The sequence below is a fragment of the Phocoena sinus genome, chromosome 15 (genome assembly GCF_008692025.1).
Source record: "Phocoena sinus isolate mPhoSin1 chromosome 15, mPhoSin1.pri, whole genome shotgun sequence".
Classification (NCBI taxonomy): domain Eukaryota; kingdom Metazoa; phylum Chordata; class Mammalia; order Artiodactyla; family Phocoenidae; genus Phocoena; species Phocoena sinus.
The window spans coordinates 87,945,539-87,965,693 of NC_045777.1; the positions used below are offsets into that span (position 1 = coordinate 87,945,539).

At 54.6% G+C, this 20,155-nt stretch overlaps 1 protein-coding gene across 6 annotated transcripts in view; it reads left to right on the plus strand.

Moving 5' to 3' along the window:
• The first annotated feature begins 281 nt into the window (after positions 1 to 281).
• The window catches only part of PRKAR1B (protein kinase cAMP-dependent type I regulatory subunit beta), an 88,170-nt gene continuing 68,296 nt past the window's right edge, over positions 282 to 20,155 (plus strand). For 3 of the 6 annotated variants that reach the window (XM_032604895.1, XM_032604892.1, XM_032604894.1), the window contains exons 1-4: positions 467 to 1,221; positions 14,729 to 14,899; positions 17,262 to 17,318; positions 17,443 to 17,534. In XM_032604895.1, the coding sequence (XP_032460786.1) occupies positions 949 to 1,221; positions 14,729 to 14,899; positions 17,262 to 17,318; positions 17,443 to 17,534 (593 nt within the window). In that variant the 5' untranslated portion in view covers positions 467 to 948. Of the gene's footprint in view, positions 313 to 466; positions 1,222 to 14,728; positions 14,900 to 17,261; positions 17,319 to 17,442; positions 17,535 to 20,155 lie in introns of those variants that run through there. The other 3 variants (XM_032604897.1, XM_032604896.1, XM_032604893.1) reach the window with 3 other exon arrangements.

Here is a 20,155-nt window from a genome sequence, read left to right on the forward strand (position 1 = left end):
GAAAGAGGGAGGGGACGGGGTAGGCTGCCGGTGAGGGGAAATCTAGGGGGGAGGGAGAGGTGGGTCCTGGGGATGTGGGAGATAGACGGGGTGGGGGGCGGGAGTGAGATGGGGCGGGGAGGGCAAGCGGGGAGTCGGGGAAGGCCTGGAGCGCGGTCGGCGGGAAGGGGGCGGCGGGGCTGGGGGTGGATCGGCGCGGCGCGGGGGCGGACGGAGGGCGGCGCCGCTGCAGTGCGGGACCCGCTCGCCCGCCGTCCCCGCGCCCGCGCGTCCCCGCGCAGCCGCCTCCGGCCTCCGGCGCCGCGCATCCAGGTACGCGGGTCTGGGGAGGGGTCTGTTCCGGAAACCCCCGCCGGCCGGGAGGCCCCAGGAAGTTTGGCCTTCGGGGAGCCCCCGCCCCCTTGGCCGGTTCGGGGCCGGAAACCGTGGTCGGGGGACTGGGGGGTTGGGGGGCCGGGGAGGCCGGGCTGCGTGCTCGGCGCTGGCGGGCTGGCCGGGTTCCGGGCCGTCACTGTGACCTGGCCGAGCGCGGGCCGAACGCGCGGCCCTGCCATTGTTCGCCGGGTTCATCTTCCCAGGAGGCCCGTCCGCGGAGCTTCGTTTGTTTTTGTTTCCCTTTCTTTTCCGGTGGAGCCTGTAAGAGCTCCCCACGTCCCCCCGCCATCTCCCCGGGAGCTCGCGGAGGGCGCTCCAGGCACACACTGTCCTCCAAAGGGGGAGGGACGGACGCAAGTGAGACCCCATAAACGCCTGGGCTGCACACGCAGGGCCCCGCTTCTCCGTCGTCAGGTTTCTCAGCCGCGCCCGGAACCCGCCGGATCCCCCTCCATCCCCGCGAGCATCTGTTTAGAGTTGAGCTTTGCCCCCAGGGTGAGAGGCCTTTGACAGCAGCAGAATAAAACGCCTGGCGTGTCACCAGGTCACGTCGGTCAACAGATAAACCTTACGATGCGTGTAAGACGCGTGTTCCCAGGCCGGAGTCCTGCCCCTCCGAGGTCGGCAGGACTCGCGTTTTCCTCCGCAGGAAGCGGGCAGCGGGTCGCCATGGCCTCGCCATCGGCTCAGCAGCTGGAGGAGGACGACGGCCTGAGGGGCTGCGAGCTCTACGTGCAGAAGCACGGCGCCCAGCAGGTGCTCAAGGACTGCATCGTGCAGCTCTGCATCTCCAAGCCCGAGCGCCCCATGAGGTTCCTCCGGGAGCACTTCGAGAAGCTGGAGAAGGTTAGTGGCTCCAGCACCCGGTCCTCCCCCCGCCCACCCCCTAGCTGGTGCAGGGGTGTGTGTATGGCGCCGAAGCCCCGTCGGGCCTCCCCTCCGCTGCCTGCGTGCTCAGGAGGGGGCGGGGCGCCCGCGGGACGGCCTCCTGCGGCTCTTTGCGGGGAGGTGGGCAGGAGGCCACGGTGGCTTCATTCCCGCCACGGAAATCCTCTCTTCTTCCAGTGGCCCAGGGTCTCAGGAGGCCTCCTGGAAGGTGGTGCGGACGTTTGGGAACTGCTGGCTGTGACTATAGCTTGTGGGGTCGCTGGCTGTTCTCAACTTCGGGGACTGGTTAGAGATGCCATTGGCACTGGGGTAAAAGGAAACAGCCCTGATAGAGAGTGTGGCGGGCCGTTGGAGGTCAGATTCCCTCGCTGGCCTGCCCCTCAGACATGTGGGGGGAGTACGTGCCACACCCGCCCCCTCTCTCCTGAGGAGGGAATCGCCCAGCTCACTCCTGCGTGGATGACAGCTCTCACCCCCTTCCTGGTTCATCCTGGGGGCTCGGGGCTAGGAAGCAGCAGGCTGGGGCAGGAGCCTCTTGTGGTCCCGTCCAGCTTTCCCTCCCCGCCTCACGCCTCCTGCCTTCCTCCCTGGCCACCCAGATCTCTCTCTGGGGTGACCTCAGGCTACTCCTCGTGGTCTTTGTATCACGACCTACCTGTCTCTGGGGACTGAACGGGACCCCAGCTGGGGCCCAGGTCTGTTTTAAGCACCTCTGTGTCGCCGAGCTCAGCGGTGTTTTACTTCTGATGGGCACTCCTGTGGACAGAGGTAGCCGTAACGCAAAGGAATGGATTTATTTCTTCCCTTTAGAACAGTCTGTTAAAACACATTTTAAAGTAATACATGCCTTTTAAAGAAAAATTGAAAAGTTCAAAAGTGGAAAGAAGAAGTAGAAATCACCTGGAGTCCTTTCCACCTGTTCCCCCCCAACCGTGCATTGTGGTTTTGAAACATAGTTGGAATCATGTTACGGATGCAATTTTATATTGTTCATTTGTTATACATTCTTCATGGTCCTCAGTGTAAGTGATTGTGTAATGTGTTGAGAAGATCCAGAAAAGTTTTCTCAATGTTTTCCTCATGATTAGACAGTTGAGTTGTTTCCAGTGTTTTAATATTAAAAATAACACCACCCATTTTTAATTGGGTTGTTGGTTTTTTGGATATTGAGCTCCATGAGCTGTTTGTATGTTTTGGAGATTAATCCTTTGTCTATTGTTTCATTTGCAAATACTTTCTCCCATTCTGAGGGTTGTCTTTTTATCTTGTTTACGGTTTCCTTTGCTGTGCAAAAGATTTTAAGTTTACTTAGGTCCCATTTGTTTATTTATTTATTTTTAAACTTTTCATTACTCTGGGGGGGGGGGTCAGAAAAGATCTTGCTGTGGTTTTATGTCAAAGAGTGTTTTTCTCTAAGAGTTTTATAGTGTCTGGTTTTACATTTAGGTCTTTAATCCATTTTGAGTTTATTTTTGTGTATTGTGTTAGGGAGTGTTCTAATTTCATTCTTTTACATGTAGCTGTCCAGTTTTCCCAGCACCATTTATTGAAGAGGCTGTCTTTTCTCCATTGTATGTTCTTGCCTCCTTTGTTGTAAATTAGGTGACCATATGTGAGTGGGTTTATCTTTGGGCTTTCTATCCTGTACCACTGATCTATGTTTCTGTTGACCATACTGTCTTGATTACTGTAGCTTTGTAGTATAGTTTGAAGTCAGGGAGCCTGATTACTGCAGGTCCATTTTTCTTTCTCAAGATTGCTTTGGCTATTTGGGATCTTTTGTGTTTCCATACAATTTTTTGTCCTAATTCTGTGAAGAATGCCATTGGTAGTTTAACAGGGATTGCATTGAATCTGTAGATTGCTTTAGGTAGTATAGTGATTTTCACAATATTGATTCTTCCAATCCAAGAATGTGGTATATTTCTCCATCTGTTTAAATAGACATTTCACCAAAGAAGACATACAGATGGCCAAGAGACACATGAAAAGATGCTCAACATCACTAACTATTAGAGAAATGGAAATCAAAACCGCAATGAGGTATCACCTCACACTGGTCAGAATGGCCATTATCAAAAAATCTAGAAACAATAAATGCTGGAGAGGGTGTGGTGAAAAGGGAACCCTCCTGCACTGTTGGTGGGAATGTAAATTGATACAGCCACTATGGAGAACAGTATGGAGGTTCCTTAAAAAACTAAAAATAGAATTACCATATGATCCAGAAATCCCACTACTGGGCATATACCCTGAGAAAACCATAATTCAAAAAGAGACATGTACCACAATGTTCATTTACAATAGCCAGGACATGGAAGCAACCTAAATGCCCACTGACAGATGAATGGGTAAAGTAGATGTGGCACATATATACAATGGAATATTACTCAGCCATAAAAAGAAACGAAATTGAGTTATTTGTAGTGAGGTGGATGGACCTGGAGTCTGTCATACAGAGTGAAGTAAGTCAGGAAGAGAAAAACAAATACCGTGTGCTAACACATATACATGGAATCTAAATAATATGGTACTGATGAACTTGGTGGCAGGGCAGGAATAAAGACGCAGACATAGAGAATGGGCTTGAGGACACAGGGTAGGGGGGAAGCGGAAGCTGGGGCAAAGTGATAGTACCACTGACATATATACACTACCAAATGTAAAATAGCTAGTGAGAAGCAGCCGCACAGCACAGGGAGATCAGCTCGTGCTTTGTGGCCACCTACAGGGGTGGGATAGGGAGGGTGGGAGGGAGACGCAAGAGGGAGGGGATATGGGGATATATGTATGCATATGGCTGATTCACTTGGTTGTACAACAGAAACTAACACAGCTTTGTGAAGCAATTATACTCCAATAAAGATGTATTAAAAAAGATAATGCCACAGGGACATATTTGTACATAGATTTTTTTTTTCCTGTATGTAGTAGTGTTTAGTACAGCTTTTCGGAGATGGAATTATTGAGATTCCAGGTGGAATTACCAGGTCACAGAAGTCTTGTTGGTGTTGTCAAGGAGCTCTCCAAATGCAGCATTGATTCAAGCCCCACCAGACAGTGTGCTTGTAGCCACCCACCCTAGTCAGCTTTGGCTGTTTTAATTTAAAAGCCTGTTTTTCAGGGACTCCCCTGGCGGTCCAGTGGTTAAGACTCCACCCTTCCAACACAGAGGGTGTGGGTTCGATCCCTGGTTGGGGAACTAAGATCTCGCGTGCTGCGCAGCCAATAAATAATAAATAAATGAACCTTAAAAAAATAAATAAAAACCTGTTTTTTAGTTGATAGGTGAACATGGCGACGTGGCTTTAATCTTTGGTTACTTCCGAGGTCGCCACGTATGGGAGGAGTCCAGTCGCTGGCCTGTGCACAGAGGACAGGGGACTGGAGCAGGGGGGTGGGGGGTGGTTGTTTCCTGCACGTTTGAAGAGGGAGGGTCAGGTGGGTGACAGTACATCCTCATTTAACTCTACTTGTTCACAGATGACCCCAGCCAGGTGACATGTCTCACAGGACGGGACTTCTCCGCCGGACCAAGGCAGGGAGCCCATTAAGAGGCCAGAGGCAGGGTCCAGGCCAGACCCGAGCTGAGGCTGCAGAGTGAAACTAGAGCAGAGGGTCTCAGCGGGGGACCTCTTGCCCCCAGGGGACATTTCAGTGGCCAAGATGCTTTTGGTTGTTAGACTTGGCAGGGGTGAGGGCGCTCCTGTCCCCTGGGGGTGGAGTGAGAGGGTGAGGTGGGCCGTTTTCTTTGGGGGGCCTTTCCGGTCTTGCTGGTGGATTGGGGGTGGGGTGAGGAAAGAGGCATGGGCCGTGACTCCTTGGGTTTGGTCCGAGGCCTGAGTGAAGTCCTGAGCCAAGAAGGGGCCAGTGGGAAGTGACGGAGACAGGGTTGGACAGGAAAAAATTAAGAGTGAGGCTTTGGATGTGCTCAAGTTGTCAAAGAGGCTATGAGTTTGGAGCTTGGGGGAGAGGCTGGGGCGAGCACAGGGGTTTAGGAAGATTCATTGATCATTCTTGCCTGGAGAGGCAAGTTATTACCTGCCTTTGACAGCTGAGGACCGAGGTCTGGAAGAGGTAGGGTGACTTGGAAGGCCTAGGTTCCAGGCTTCGGGGCTGATTTGGTGGATTCTCTGAAATCGTGTGCAAGCTTTTATAGGCGGGTGCATTTTACTGGGGAGAACGTCCCCAGTGTTTGCAGTGGATGTTCAAATGGACCTGGGATCCCCAAAAGTAAAGTGCCTGAAGGTGTCCTGAGACCCCCCGGGGGGTCTCATTTCCTGCTGCGTCTGCTGAGCACGGTGACCAGGGAGCTGCTTCAGCCTGGGAGCAGGAAAGGCTCTGGCTTTGGGGCCACGGTGTGCTGGGTCCCGGGCCCCTCTCTCTGCAGGAGGCTGGCCAGGCCGGAAGCCTGGGGAGGAGCAGTTTGCTCCACTTGTGTGGAGAGCAGGAGGCGTGTGTGTGAGGCCTTGATAAGCACAGAGGCTGCAGCTGCCGGCACAGCTTGGTGGGGATGGCCCAGCTCTCGGGGTGCTGCCTGGGCCGGGGTGTGGCACCCAGTGCCCAGGCCTCCGTGAGTGAGCCGGTGAGGAGGTGGCCTTATTCCAGGGTGGAGGCTTGAGGGGGGAAGCTAGTCCATACCCGCCGGCCAAACACAGCCTTGGAGCTTCTCCAGGATTCAGTCTTGTGGCGGATCGTGTGATGATAAAAGTCATCAATCCCTTTAACAGTGGATTTTAAATTGTGCAGGAAAGATTACTTTATACAAGTGTGCCCGTGACCCTGCACCTACGTACCCGCCCTACATTTTCCCAAGGACTTTTCTGGACCCGCAGGACACGCTTACATACGGATGTGGATAATTGTATATATGTGCAGTTTTTGTTTGCTTTTTTCTTCTTGGTAGCATTTTTTATTGTGGTAAAACACACACGACATAGAATTTGCCATTTTGGCCTTTTCTTAGGGTGCATTTCAATGGCATTAAGTGCACTCATGTTGCCTTGCATCTGTATTAGTAGCATTTCTGTGGCCTCTTGTGGCTGTAAAGTTTTCTATGACGTGGATGCGTCATCGTTTCTACTTTATTTCCATCGTTTTGTGTTTGATGGCTTTCAGGTTTTTTTGTTTTTTTCCGCTCCAGAAACCACCTTTATGCCAAGGAAATGATTTAAAAGAAAAAATGGGTAACTATGCAGGTATTTCAGGAAGGGCTCTGGGGGCTTAGTGTCTGTTTGTGTTTACGGCTGTTGAATCTTGTCGCCCATCTGCTCCTCAAGGACCCGGTGAGCTTGTGGTCTTGCGACCCTGAGCCCCCCACCCTTTCCCGAGTCCTCGCCGACGCCACTCTGCTCTCTTTTGTGGCCATAGATGCCTCATCCAGCAGGCTCTCCTTCCTGGTGCAGCGGTGGCTTCCCTCTGGTCCGTTGGTCAGACAGCTGGTGACCCAGGCTCACTCTGTACCTTTAATGAAACGAGCAAGTTACGCTGTGTTTCTCTTGGGGAGAACCCGGCCCGCGGCTTCCCTGGAAGTGAATTCTGTCAGGGCCCACATGGCCCTTCCTGTGGCCCTTCCTGTGGCTGTGGTCTACACTGGGCATCAGATACGTCCGGTGACTGTATGGAGGACCAGCCTGTGTTTCCTGGTGACCAGCACTGCATGTGTCATTCTGGTGGCAGACAGAGGCGTCCATCGGCGGGACTACACTGAACTCCCGAGGGTCTTGGAGGGGCGGTCCGTCCCCCCGGCACGTTGACTGCCCCGGCCTTCCGGTGCCGGGGGGCCACCGGGGAAGCCAGGGTGGAAGGGGTGAGTCCACGTTCAGCCTGGGGGCCGACAGGAGGCCGTGCCCTGCGGGTGGCGAGGGTTACCGTGGGGCCGTCTTCGGGGAGCACGCTCTCTGGACGAAGGCTTGTCCTCGGGACGATGGGCTTGGCGGCTAATGCCGGGGGCAGCTCGTGCCACCCCGGAGCCGTGGAAGGCTGGAGCCGCGGAGGCGGTCGCTGGAGCGTTGGGTGGGCCGGAGGCTGGGGCGGGCTGGAGGCCGTCTGGAGGTGGCAGGGCGCGGGGACCGGTGGTCCAGGCTGTAGTCTGGGTGTGTTCTGGTGGCTCCCGTTCTGCAGCGTAGAGAGGCCCCGGGGAGGGTGTGCGAGCGAGGGGACAAGAGGCGTGTGGGAAGTCTCTGTGCCTCCCTGTGATGTTTGCTGTGAACCTATAACTACTTAGGGAAACCAAGTCTTTGAAATTAAAAAGGAAAAGAAAGTGGGTGCCCCCATACCTTTGGCCCCGATGGTTTCTTCCCTGGTCGTCGCGATGTCTGCTTCACTGAGGGGCGGGTGTCCGGGAGGCCGAGTGGGTGGGGCACTGGGAAGGTGGAATGAGGAGGGTTTGCAGAGCAGCTGGGGTGCGGGGGCTGGGGTTCCCAGGGTTCTGAGTGCGGATGGGAGGGTCCTGGGCGCTCTTAGACCGGGCAGCCGGCCCCAAGGTCTGCCGGAGGGTGGTGGAGGCAGCGAGCTCTGCGGGAGGCTGAGGCTGGGGGTGCAGGGGTGGCTGGAGACACTGGTGGCCGGGGTCGTCCCCAGGCCCAGACGGGCCTCAGAGCACCAACCAGCGCTTCGAGGGAATGACAGCCACCACTGATACGCTACTGTTGACTGAAGTCCGCGGCGCCCCTGAGGGTTCGCTCTTGTGTGCGCTCTGTGGGTTTGGACCTGCGACATGTTTCCGGCATCATAGCGTCATGCAGAGCCGCCACTGCCCTAAAAATCCCCTTTGCTCCACCTGTTCGCCCCTCCCCCCAGCCCCCGGCAACCCCTGATCCTTTCACTGTCTCCATAGTTTTCGCCTTTTCTAGCTACAGCGTTTAGCCTTTTCAGACTGGCTTCTTTCAGTTAGTGATACATACTTAAGCTTCCTCCACGTCTTCTCATGACTTAATAATAGCTCATTTGTTTTTATTGCTGAATGATGTTCCATTGTCTGGATGGACCCCAGGTTTATTTATCGATGATCTGCTGAATGATGTCTTGGTTGTTTGCAAGTTTTAGCAGTTGTGAATAAAGCTGCTCTACAGGTCCGTGTGTAGGTTTTTATGTGATGTAAGTTTTAACTCATTTTGATAAATACCAGGAGTGCAATTGCTGGGTTGCATAAAGACAGACACGAGATTGTCTTCCAGAGTGGCTGCACCAGGAGTTCCCCGGTCGTCCAGAGGTCAGGACTCCACGCTGTCCCCGCCGAGGGCCTGGGTTCAATCCTTTGTCGGGGAACTCAGATCCCACGAGCCGTGTGGCGCGGCAAAAAAAAACAAGACAAAAACAAACAAACAAACAAAAAACAAAGTGGCGGTGCCATTGTGCATCCCCGCCAGCCACGGATGAGGTTCCTGCCACTCCACACCCTCGCCAGCCTTTGGTGTCGTCACCGTCTGGATTTTGGCTGTTCTGATAGGTGTGTAGTGGTGTCTCGTTGCTGGTTTTTTTTTTGTTTTTTTTTTTGCGGTACGCGGGCCTCTCACTGTTGTGGCCTCTCCCGCTACGGAGCACAGGCTCCGGACGCGCAGGCTCAGCGGCCATGGCTCACGGGCCCAGCCGCTCCGCGGCACGTGGGATCTTCCCGGACCGGGGCCCGAACCCACGTCCCCTGCATCGGCAGGCGGACTCCCAACCGCTGCGCCACCAGGGAAGCCCCTCACTGCTGTTTTAATTCATGTTTCCCTGAACACATATGAGGTGGAGCATCTTTCCTGTGCTTATTTGCCATCTGGGGATCTTCCTTGGTGACGTGTCCAGATCTTTTGCCTGTTTTCCAATGGGGTTGTTTTCTTATTGTTGAGTTTTAAGAGCTTTTTGTACATTTTGCATACAAGTCCTTTTTTAGACATATGTGTTTCGCAAATATTCTCTCCCAGTTCGTGACTTCTCTTTTCATTCTCTTGACTATATATAATTTTTTTTTTGGCTGCGCCGTGCGGCTTGCAGGATCTTAGTTCCCCGACCGGGGATTAACCCAGGCCCCGGCAGTGAAAGCACGGAGTCCCAACCCCTGGACCATCAGGGAATTCCCTGACTATATATAGTTTTGAATCCTGCTTTTTGGTGTTTTAAACCAAACTTTACATGATTACTAAATATATTAAAAGTATGATTTAATGGTGCAGCATATCCTGTTACATAGATGTTTCTAACTTGATTTAAGCAATCTCTTTTTTTTTTTTTTGCGGTACGCGGGCCTCTCACTGTTGTGGCCTCTCCCGTTGCGGAGCACAGGCTCCGGACGCGCAGGCTCAGCGGCCATGGCTCGCGGGCCCAGCCGCTCTGCGACGTGTGGGATCTTCCCGGACCGGGGCACGAACCCGTGTCCCCTGCATCGGCAGGCGGACTCTCAACCACTGTGCCACCAGGGAAGCCCTAAGCAATCTCTTATTGTTGATTGTTGGATTAAAAATTTTTTTTAAGCACTGCAAGGGCCATTCTGGTACAGATATCTGTTTGATACCTCTCATTGTTTCCTTAGGATGTATTTTAAGAAATAGGATTATGAAGCTCAGAGCACCCACTGATGGTTATACCAGTTCCCCCAAAAGGTTTCATTCATTCATTCATTCATTCATCTCACCAGTATTTACTGAACACTTGCTCTGTGCTGGGCACTGTTCCGGGTGCTGAGGACGTGGTGGTGAGCTCCCTGGGAAGCACAGCGTTTCCCATCCGAGCTTGTGTGACAGCGGGGCCGTGACTGGGGAGGACACGGCATCTGCCTTGTGTTCATCCGGTTACATCGGAGATCCTAGAAAGGTGTGTGTAAATCAGAACTTTAGAATTTGAGAATGAAGTACCCAGTGCAACATGTTATTTCAAGGGATCCCAGGATGAGTTTAAGTCTTCTTCTCACTCAGAAACCGAATCCTTTGACTATAACCCAATAAAGTTACAAATTATTAATAAAAAGATAGCCAGAAAAAAAGAGAAAGAGCCAGAAACCTCTCCATACATTTGGAAATCAATAGTGAGCTTTTGCATGGTTTATCAGTTAAAGATTGTCATGATAAAAAATTAGGAAATATTTAGGTTGAGTGACAATAAAAGCATTGCATGTCAAAACATGTGGAATGCAGCAAAATTGGTACTCAGAGGAAAATTTATAGCTTCATTAGAAAATAAGATGATAAATTGATGAGCTGTGTGTCTTAGTTTCCTAGGGTGCCATAGCAAATTGTCAAAAAATGGGCAGCTTAAAACAGCTATTTACAGTTCTGGAAGCCAGAAGCCCCAAATCAAGGCTTTGGGGTGGTCGCTTCTGGGGGCTCTGACGGGGGGCGGGGTCCGCCGCAGCCCCTCCCCCCCAGCTTCTGGGGGCTGCCCTTTACTGGCAGACGCATCACCAGACTGCCCCTGTGTTCGGCCCTGTGTGTCTGTGTCCAAACTTCCTCTTTTTATAAGGACACCCATCGTTGGATTAGGGCCACTCTAATCCAGGATGACCTTGTCTTAACTTGATTGTATCTGTGAAGAGTTATTTCCAAATAAAGCCACTCTCTGAGGTTCTGGGTGGACATAAATTTTTGAGGGACCGTTTTCAACCTACTGCCCAGGTGCCACCTGAGAAGCCAGGAATAGAGGAAGACAGCAAGACAGAAACGAGCAAAATTACAAGGGTAAAAGCAGAAGTTAATGAAGCAGAAATCGAAGAAATAGCAGACAATAAGATCAGAGTCTGACTCTGAAGAGGTGGATGAAACAAACATTGGAGAGGGCTGCCACGTCATGAAGAGACACACAAACTGTAATTTGCCACAGGTTGGGGAGGAGGGGGGCAAGGGGTGAGCTCAGAACTGCCCACGTCCCCTGGTTCAGCTCTTCTCATCTGGGTGGACTCAGGAGGCATCTCCTCCAGGAAGCCCTCTTGGACTCCTCCTTGCTGAGGATGGTCTAAGAGCCTGCCACTGCTGGTGCAGCCCCTCGTACCTACCTGGTCCTTCGGTGGTGCTCACCCGTTGTCTTGCTGTGACCACCATCTCTGTCCTGTTTGAGCTCTAACAGTAACCTCCTTCATGAAAGAACTATGCCTTTTTCCCTGTTGCATTTTCTGTCTGAGGCCTGGTATACAGAAGGTGCTCAATAAATGATCGAAGCTCTGTGTTTCTCTTCTTGCCTTGCCGCTGGGTGGCTGGGTGCCCTGGACACGTCCCTTACCCCTAGGTATCCCCTACGCGGGACGTCCCTCACCCTAGGAATCCCCTACGAGGGATGGGGCAGCCGGTGTCCTTGCCCAGCCAGACAGGGAGGGGAGCAGAGGGGAGGGATTCCACTGTCCCAGGCTCCCAGGTGTGTGTGCTGTTGTGTGTGGGGGGTCAGCTCAGTTCTGGAAAGTCTCCCTAGACCCCCCCTCCGTGTTGTCTCTTCTCAGGCTGGAAGCCTGCATTTCACCCCTCGTGTAGGAAAACGTGGTCAGAAGGTGATGAAGCACATCGTTCGTGGCCCAGGGAACTCTGGGTCCCGAGGGCAGGACGGGGACGGTCCCTGGAGCTGCCTTACGCGTTTTGGGGCAGATTCTGGCTGCGGAGCTTTCTGGAAACACTGTTCCCACACTCGTGTTATGAAGATTCCTTTGGCCTGGATCGCCTGCCCTGACCCCGTGCCCTCTACCATTCGCAGCCAAGACAACTCAGCAGCGTGAAAACAGGAGACAGGAAAGGGGAGCTCTGAGAATTAGAGGTTTTCCTGGAATCTCCCGGGGTGGGAGAGGGATGCCATCCAGAAGTAACGGTCTGGCACGGTCGAGGCAGAGCCTGGGGGCGGTCATCCCACTGCGCCCTGGGGGCCCTGGCTCCCGGCCCCCCCGTGTCCTCTCAAAATCCCCTGAAGTGGCTTCGTGTTTTGAACCACCTGTATCCTGCCTCATTTGACCCTTTGCTCCCAGAGACGGGAAGTCATCTCCGCGCCGGGACAGGGCTGCTTACGGGTCCAGGAGAACAAGGCCTGGGCCGCGGCTTTCTTGAAGACAAATGGCTTCTGGTGGCTGCACAGGGAGCCTGGGGTCCTCACCGTGACTGTGGACCCTGGGGCAGCCACTGTCTGTAGGGTCTGTAGGCCATTCCCAAGGCCAGGTCGCTCCGTTATCTCGAAGTCAGTGTGTCCAGAGCCCAACTCAGCGTCGGCCAGATCAAAATCAAACCAACACACAGAAAGTGGCAAAGGGTGTTGGGGGATGGCACTGCTGCTGGGAGCGGCTGGTGGAGAGCGCTGGGAGGTTCTTCACTGAGCTGAGCACGAGACCCCGTGGGACCCAGCATTCCTGCCCCAGGGGCATCCCCGAGAATTGAACACAGCACCGGGACGCACACTTGCACCCTCACGTCCATGGCAGCGCTACTCACAGCAGCCAAAGGGTGGAGCCAGCCCACGTCCACCAGCTCACTGGATCATCGAGATGTGACACAGCGGAGTACGATTCAGCCACCAAAAGGAGAGACGTGCTGACACCTGCCACAACATGGGTGCTCCTTGAAGACAGTGTGCCGAGTGGGAGAAGTCTGGCACGGGAGGGCGCGTACCGTATGATTCTGTCCATGGCTATGTCCAGAATGGGCGGATCCACGGAGGCAGAAGGTAGGTTAGTGGGTGCTAGGCCTGGGTGGAGGGCATGGAGGGGCTGCCAGTGGGGTACCCGGGTGTTTTGGGGTGAGGAAGCGTTTGGGTCTAGCTGTTAGAGAGGTTTGCGTAACATTTTGAATGTACCGAATGCCACAGGCTTGCATACTTTAAAACGGCTGATGGTTAATTTTATGTTGTGCGAATTTTACCTCAACTTAAGAGAAGTCCCCTCGTTTGCTGAGACAAGCGCCTGTCGGCTCCCTCGCTTCTACGGGAAGCCTGTTGTTTCCTCCCGACCTCACCTTCATCACTGCCCACGTCTCTGCCCCGTGTCGCCATCACCTCCGAGCCTGGGCACTCCCACATGGCCTGACCTTCCGGACGTCCTTTGGTGGCCCGGGGCCTCTGCTGGTTCCTCTCTCCTGCGTGCTGGCAGAGCCCCGGTGTCTCTATAAACAGTTTACACTGCAGTGCAGGGGCCTTTCCCACTCATGTCTCCCAAATCCCGCTTTAAGACCCCACTGACTCATTTTTGTGTATTTTACTGTTCTTTTTTTTTTTTTTTTTTTTTTTTCTGGCCACACGGCTTTTGGGATCTTAGTTCCCCCAACCAGGGATTGAACCCGGGCCCTCGGCACTGAGAGCACGGAGTCCTAATCACTGGACCACCAGGGAATTCCCTTACTGTTCTTATTTTTAATAATTTCTAAGAGCAAAGGCCCAGAGTCTCTCACTTGAGATGCAACCGACATTTCGATTGATAGTGAAAATTCGTGGTTTACAAGAACAGTCCGTGGCGTTTGTAATGATTTCCATAAAAGTGGGAGTCTTACTGACAGTCTTAACTTTGAGTAGAATTAACGTACAGTGTAAATAACACATTTCCGGTGTGTCACCCAGTAATTCACAAAGGGTGGGAAATAACCCAGTGACTCCTGGCTCCAGGGAGGTGCTGGCGCTGGTCTCAGAAAGGATGAGATGACTGTTGTCACGGTAACAGAGGAGTGGCGAGGTGAGTACTTGGAAGGCAGTTCTGGAGCGATCGGTGGTTGCTGGTGTGTCCAGAGCTGACCCTCAGGGAGACCCCTCCTTCCCGCCCACGAGGCACCTGGGGCTGTTCCTCAGCCTTGGAAGCGTTGGGTGTTGGATGAAGACCCTGTATGTGTTGGCGTGAGTCGGAGCTGCTCTCCTGGCTTTGGTGGTTCTGTAGGGTTGTGTGCAGGTGCAAAGAGCTTATAGAGCTGGTACCTCCTGCGACCATCCGGGGCCGTGTGCTGGGAAGCCCGGTCCCATCCAGGGACCAGCTGGTCGCCAGGTTGCTCTGGGGAAGTGGAGCTGGAGAGTCGGCTGTGGGAGCCCCCGCCACTCCATGTACCTTTGCACTTTTTGGGTTTTGCGCCCTCTGTGTGTAAACAGTTTTTAAAAAGCAGTAAAGAAAAGTGCGGGAAGAAAACGAGAGGTTTGCTTCCCTGTTATGCGTCCACCTCCTGTTTCCTGCACGTTGGTGAGCAGAGCGGGGGCACTTCCTGCCCTCGGGTGACCGGTGGGGCTGGGGGACCTCAGAGGCTCGCCGGGGCCTCGGACCCTGTGGGCTGAGCTCTGGGGTCTGGTAGCAACTTTGACACGTTGCTCAAAGTGTGAAGGAACAGAAAGCCTTCTGGAGCCAGGGCTCTGTGGCCGGCAGGGCTGTGGGCTGGGAAGAGGTGGGCTTGGAGGTAGCCTTGAAGTCCAGGGAGGCGGGTTGGGCGGGCCCGGCTGGGACGCGCTAGGTCCCCGGCCTTCCTGGGACCCCGTGACCTCCCGGGACGGACTCTGGGGTTCTGCCGAGGTGGCCTCTCTTCTCACCCGCTCTGCGTTGTCCCCCCTCCAGGAAGAAAACCGACAGATCCTGGCGCAGCAGAAGTCAGCCTCCCAGTCGGACTCGCACGATGAGGAAGTGTCCCCGTTGCCGCCCAACCCGGTGGTGCAAGCCCGGCACCGGCGTGGGGGAGTGAGCGCTGAGGTGTACACAGAGGAGGATGCCGTGTCCTACGTGCGGAAGGTGGGCCTTGACCCCGCCCCCCCCCCACGCCGCCCTGCGTCCCAACCCGCATCCCAGGCGTCGGGGCCTTGGCCTCCCTTCTTCTTCCGGAAGGTCGTCGTGGTCCCGGCTGGCCTGAGCCCGGTGTGTACCTGCCTGAGGCTCTCTTGGGGCCACCCCACCCCCATGGTTCTGTGACCCCAGTAGGCTGGGGACAGGGCGGGATGGCCAGGTCGTGGGGTGTGGGAGGGGGAGCCCCGTGTCCAGGGCCTCATGGGTCCTATTCTGGCTTCACCCTCGAGGCTGGACCCCAACCTCAGAGCCGCCTGGGGGTAGCCCGCCTCCCCCCGGACATCACCCTCCCTCTCTCTCCGGCCCTCACGCTGAGCAGGGCGCACCTTTGTCAGGGGCCTCCCCGGTGCGAGAGCACTGGTGGCTGCGTGTGCCCCTGAGCCCTGCCTTGGACATGCCTGCCATTCCATCTTACGCATTTCTACAGCCAGCTTTACTCTTCAAAAAAATTTTTTTTATTTTTACTTTTTGACCTATTATAAACATTTATTTTAAAATACGGCAAAATGTGCATAGTAGAATTGACCGTCTGTGTCAGCTCACGCTGCCGTTAACAAAAGACTGGTGGCTTAAACAACAGACATTTACCCTCTCACAGTCTCTAGGCTGGGAGTCCAAGATCCAGGTGCCGGCAGGGTGGGTTCCTGGTGAGAACCCTCTCCTCTTCCTGGCCCCCAGGTGGCCGCCTTCTCGCCTGTTCTCACGTGGCGGGCGGGGTGGGGAGCACAAGATCTTTAGGTCTCGACTTACGAGGGTGCGGATCCTGTCTTGGGGGCCCACCTAACCCCAGTCACCTCCCGAGGCCCCATCACTAAACACCTTACCATGGGGGCTAGGGTTTCGACACGTGAATTTGGGGACAGTTGGGCCACAGCACCTCTTTAACCACGTTTAGCATCCAGGTCACATTCTCACCATTGTGCCACGGTCACCGCCGTCATCTCCAGAACGTTTTCATCTTGCAAATCTGAACCTCTGTCCCCATGAAACAACCATGCCCAGTCCCTCCCCAATACTTAGTCCTTTTATAATCAGGGAATAAAACCAGTAAGAGTGCAGCTTAAAAGCCCACCAGGGCACTTCACTTCTGTGGCCTCTTCCTCCCAAAACCCTGGACCCCTGTCCAGCCCGGAGGAGATCCCCAGACAAACCCAGACGAAGGGACGTTCTGCAAAATCACTGCCAGTCCTCCTCGGAGAAACTGTCACAGACCAGAGGGGCTGAAGGGCCATGACGGCTGCATGTGGCCTGGGTGGGATCTGGGTAAAACCAAGGAAACAGGACAGACATGTGGGTTTAGTTGCTAGGATGGCCCCCAGCTGGTTCCCTAAGTGTGACGTGTCACCACAGTAACCCAGGGTGTTATAGGAGGGGAGAGGGTGCAGCGTGTAGGAAGAGACCTTCCTCTCAAGGCCTGCACGTCCGAGCTGTTGCACAATTGTTGGAGCTGGAGTGGCTTTTCAGGGGGCTCCATCCTGCCCCTCAGGGATCTCTTTGTAAAGGGTTCCATGGTTTTAGATGCGGCGTACCCACATGTGGGGTCCCGACGTCACCACCCGCCCCCAGCCTGGAAGAGATTTCGGGGCAGCTGAGCACGAGGTGGGGGTCACGTGCCGGTGCAGACAGCCTCCCCTCGGTGTCTTTTGAGGGAGGAATCTTGGCGTTGGAGATACCAGTGCTGGTCGTCAGCTGGGCGTTGATTCACTGGACACACCTCGAGCTTTCCAGGCTGGTCTCAGCGGGCGTGGGGATGACTTTTTACCCACATTTTGGCCAACAAGGTCCAGGCCCCTACCCACCCCTTCCATAACCACCTGAAAGGGTGGAGCCAGCCTTGGGTCAAGGTATCTTTTTTTTTTTTTTTTCCAGTTTTCAAATATTTCAACAAGTATTTATTACCTAAAAAAAGCCAGTGGAGTAAAGAAATAAAAACAAAAGACATAATAATCCAAGGGCCTGGAGGCCTTGTAGCATCTTTTTTTTTTTTTTTTTTTTTTGCGGTACGCGGGCCCCTCACTGTTGTGGCCTCTCCCGTTGCGGAGCACAGGCTCCGGACGCGCAGGCCCAGCGGCCATGGCTCACGGGCCCAGCCGCTCCGCGGCATGTGGGATCCTCCCGGACTGGGGCACGAACCCGTGTCCCCTGCATCGGCAGGCGGACTCGCAACCACTGCGCCACCAGGGTAGCCCCCTTGTAGCATCTTTTACAGGCTCTGAAGCCCACCGGCGTCTGTCCACCAAGACCCCGAGTTCTGGACGATACGCCAATTCTCAGGTCACTCTGGGCCCCTTGTCTCTTCTTTATTTTTCAGATTTCCAAAAATTGTGACATGCAGCTAGCATTTCAAGATTTCTGTCTACCCTCACTGGTAATAACACCTTGAAGGCTGAGTGGCCCGATTTCTCGGGGTCAAGGAGGGTCCAAAGGGCTAGCTGGGTCCAGGCCCTGGTCCAGGGTGCCCACAGGTCTGACTCTCCTGGGCTTCCCTGCAGGTCATCCCCAAGGACTACAAGACCATGACGGCACTGGCCAAAGCCATCTCCAAGAACGTGCTCTTTGCTCACCTGGACGACAACGAGAGAAGGTAGGTGCGGGAATGGGGCTGGTGGGATGTCCAACTCCAGGGGACACGGGTCAGTTTTGGAAGCACGGGCTCATGGGGCAGGGGTGGCCTCTAGAAATTTAGCGCTGTGTACACTTGGGCTGCCTCCTCAAATCTGGGTTGGGATCCAAAGTGCCCGCAGGCCAACCTTGTCACAGCAAGACTTCTCTTCTGCTTGCAGAGGGCCTGCCGTGCCCGAGCTGAACTCACTGCCTCGTGGGCTTACGGGTGAAATGCACGTCTGTCCGCGGAGCACGGGGTCCTGAGGGAGGGTGACTGAGCTGGGGTGGCACTCAGCACGGGCTGGAAGGGCCTCAGGGGTGGATGTGGGGTGGGGGCGAGAGTTACTCCAGGGAGGGGCCTGGGGGCAGTGAAGGGGCTGGGATGCTCTGCTTGGCAATGGCGAGCATGTAAATAATTGGGAAAACTGGAAAACGTTAAGCCACAAAGCAAAAATAATCACTGGGAATGTTTTGGGGACAGTCCTTCAGGATTTAATCTATGCACATATCGTAACCCTGTATTGTCACAAAACGGAATGACGTTCTCCGTAGTTTGTCGCACTTGAGAGGTGGTGAGCGTCTCTCTTTGTCAGTAAAGGCTTTCGTGGTCTGTGGTCCCCGTTCTGTAGGGTTGTGTGATGTGGCTGCTCTCCTGCCGTGGCTGTTTGCATCTTTTATGATGAACAGCGTTTTGATGACATGCCCACACTTGTATGCTCGTCGGGAGTATTTGTCTGTTTCTTTAAGATAAACTCCTCGACGTGGATCAAAGGGTAAATGATGTTCGAAAAAAAATTTTTTTTTCCGTTCTTGGCAAACGGCGATTCTTCATTAGAATAACCGAGCACATTTTGAGAACAGTCCATGAGAGATGTGCAGATGACATACAGATATGTGGAGTGAAGGGAGAAGAGGCCTCTTTGTGTCCCCCTCCCCACAGTGACCACCAGCCGTGGCCCGGACTGGCGCCTCCAGGCTGTTCTCTGCGTGCGTATCATGTGGAAACAGGTGGCACACACGTACCTTCCGTGGCGCAGGCCCGGGGGCCTCCCGTGTGACCACTGTGCGGTGGCTGTGGACGTGCAGCTCCATCAAGGGACGGGTCGGTTTGTCCACTGCTCCCCTTGCCAAAGTCCCTGTGGGCGTTGCTAGTTTCCCATGGTGCGGGGTCTCAGTGAAGAGGGAGGAATGGTGCTTCTGCAGGATAGGGTGGCTGGCATGCCAGTGTGGGCTTTTAGGCTTTTGATACATTGTGTTGGCTGGTCCCAGGAGGGCCGCAGGGACGTCCAGAGGACCTGCAATTGGGGGTGGTCCCTCCTCGCCCGCAGTGTGCTTCCCAGGCGGGGTGGCTGTGATCCAGGCTGAGGTGGAGATGCCCTGTCTGCAGAAGCCCGTGGCACGGGGCAGGGGCGGGGCTGGCCGGTCCTCCGTCTTGGGCCCACCCGTCCGTGCCCGCTCCCTGGGGGAGTCGGCCTCACCATGCCCTCTGCTCTCCGGCACTTGCCGGCTCCTGGTGGATCCACGGAAGGTGGACGCATGTGAGACACCTCGCGGTCACCCTCCCCCATCTCCCTCTGCTGAGTTGGCTTCCCCTGCCCCGGACACACCGGGTACGATCGCCTTATTTCATGTTTGAGGAGAGAGGGTGTCGTTTCTCTGATTACTGGTGACACTTTGCTCAGTTCATGGCCTTGGAAGCTGCTGAGTGGTTCACTGGCCTGGACTCTTCTGCCTAGAACAGAAGGGTTTGGGCTCAGAATCACAATGCTTTTCAGCAGGTCACACCCTTTCATGGCCCCTTCCAGCTCCCAGGTAGCAGCAGGTTCAGAAAGTCTTAGCTTAGGGCCAGCCTGGCCGAGGCAGCTGAGCTGGACTCCCGCTCTGGGCCGTTCCGGGTGTGTGTGTCCAGGAAACGTATGCTGGAGTCCTGCACCCTCGGCCCTAAGTTCCCAGAGCCACACGGCTCCCTCTGCCTCAGACTTTACTGCATCCGAGAGCCAGGTGGACAAGAAGTGGAGGAAGCAGATGGTTGGATTAAGATTCCTCTTTTCAAGGCTGGATTGGAAAGAAAGCTTTCACACGGGAAGTGTCTGCTTTAGATCTTTTGTTTTGCACAGAGGAAAACTCACTTTCCAGATCGAAGCCCGCACAGGCTCCCGTTTCTGGCTACGGCTTCTAAAGAGACGGGCTGATGGTTCAGGAAGCGGGTTCCAGAGGCTGTGGGCAGGGAGACGCTGTCCCCTGACCTTCCACGTGACATCTCCCGGTGCAGCATCCAGGGCCTTTGCTTTTCTCAGTGTGCTGGACGCTGGGCTTCGCAGCTTTGTCTCTGCTCAGCTGCGGTCTGGCGTGTGCCACCCAGTTCTTTCCAGGTTTGCAGGGCGCCTGGTGAGCCTCGCCGTGGATGCTGCCTGCTACTCCCTTTACTTCCCGGCATGAGTAGAGTACTAGAATATCCATGTGGGTGAATCCATGCGGGAGAAGCCATGTGCTGCTCTATGATCCCTCCTGCTAAATGCAGGATTGGGACAAAAAAAACCCCACGGTCTAGGGCTGGGTGCTTTCACTCTTGTCAGTGTTTTCAGCTTGCGTGGAGCCGCA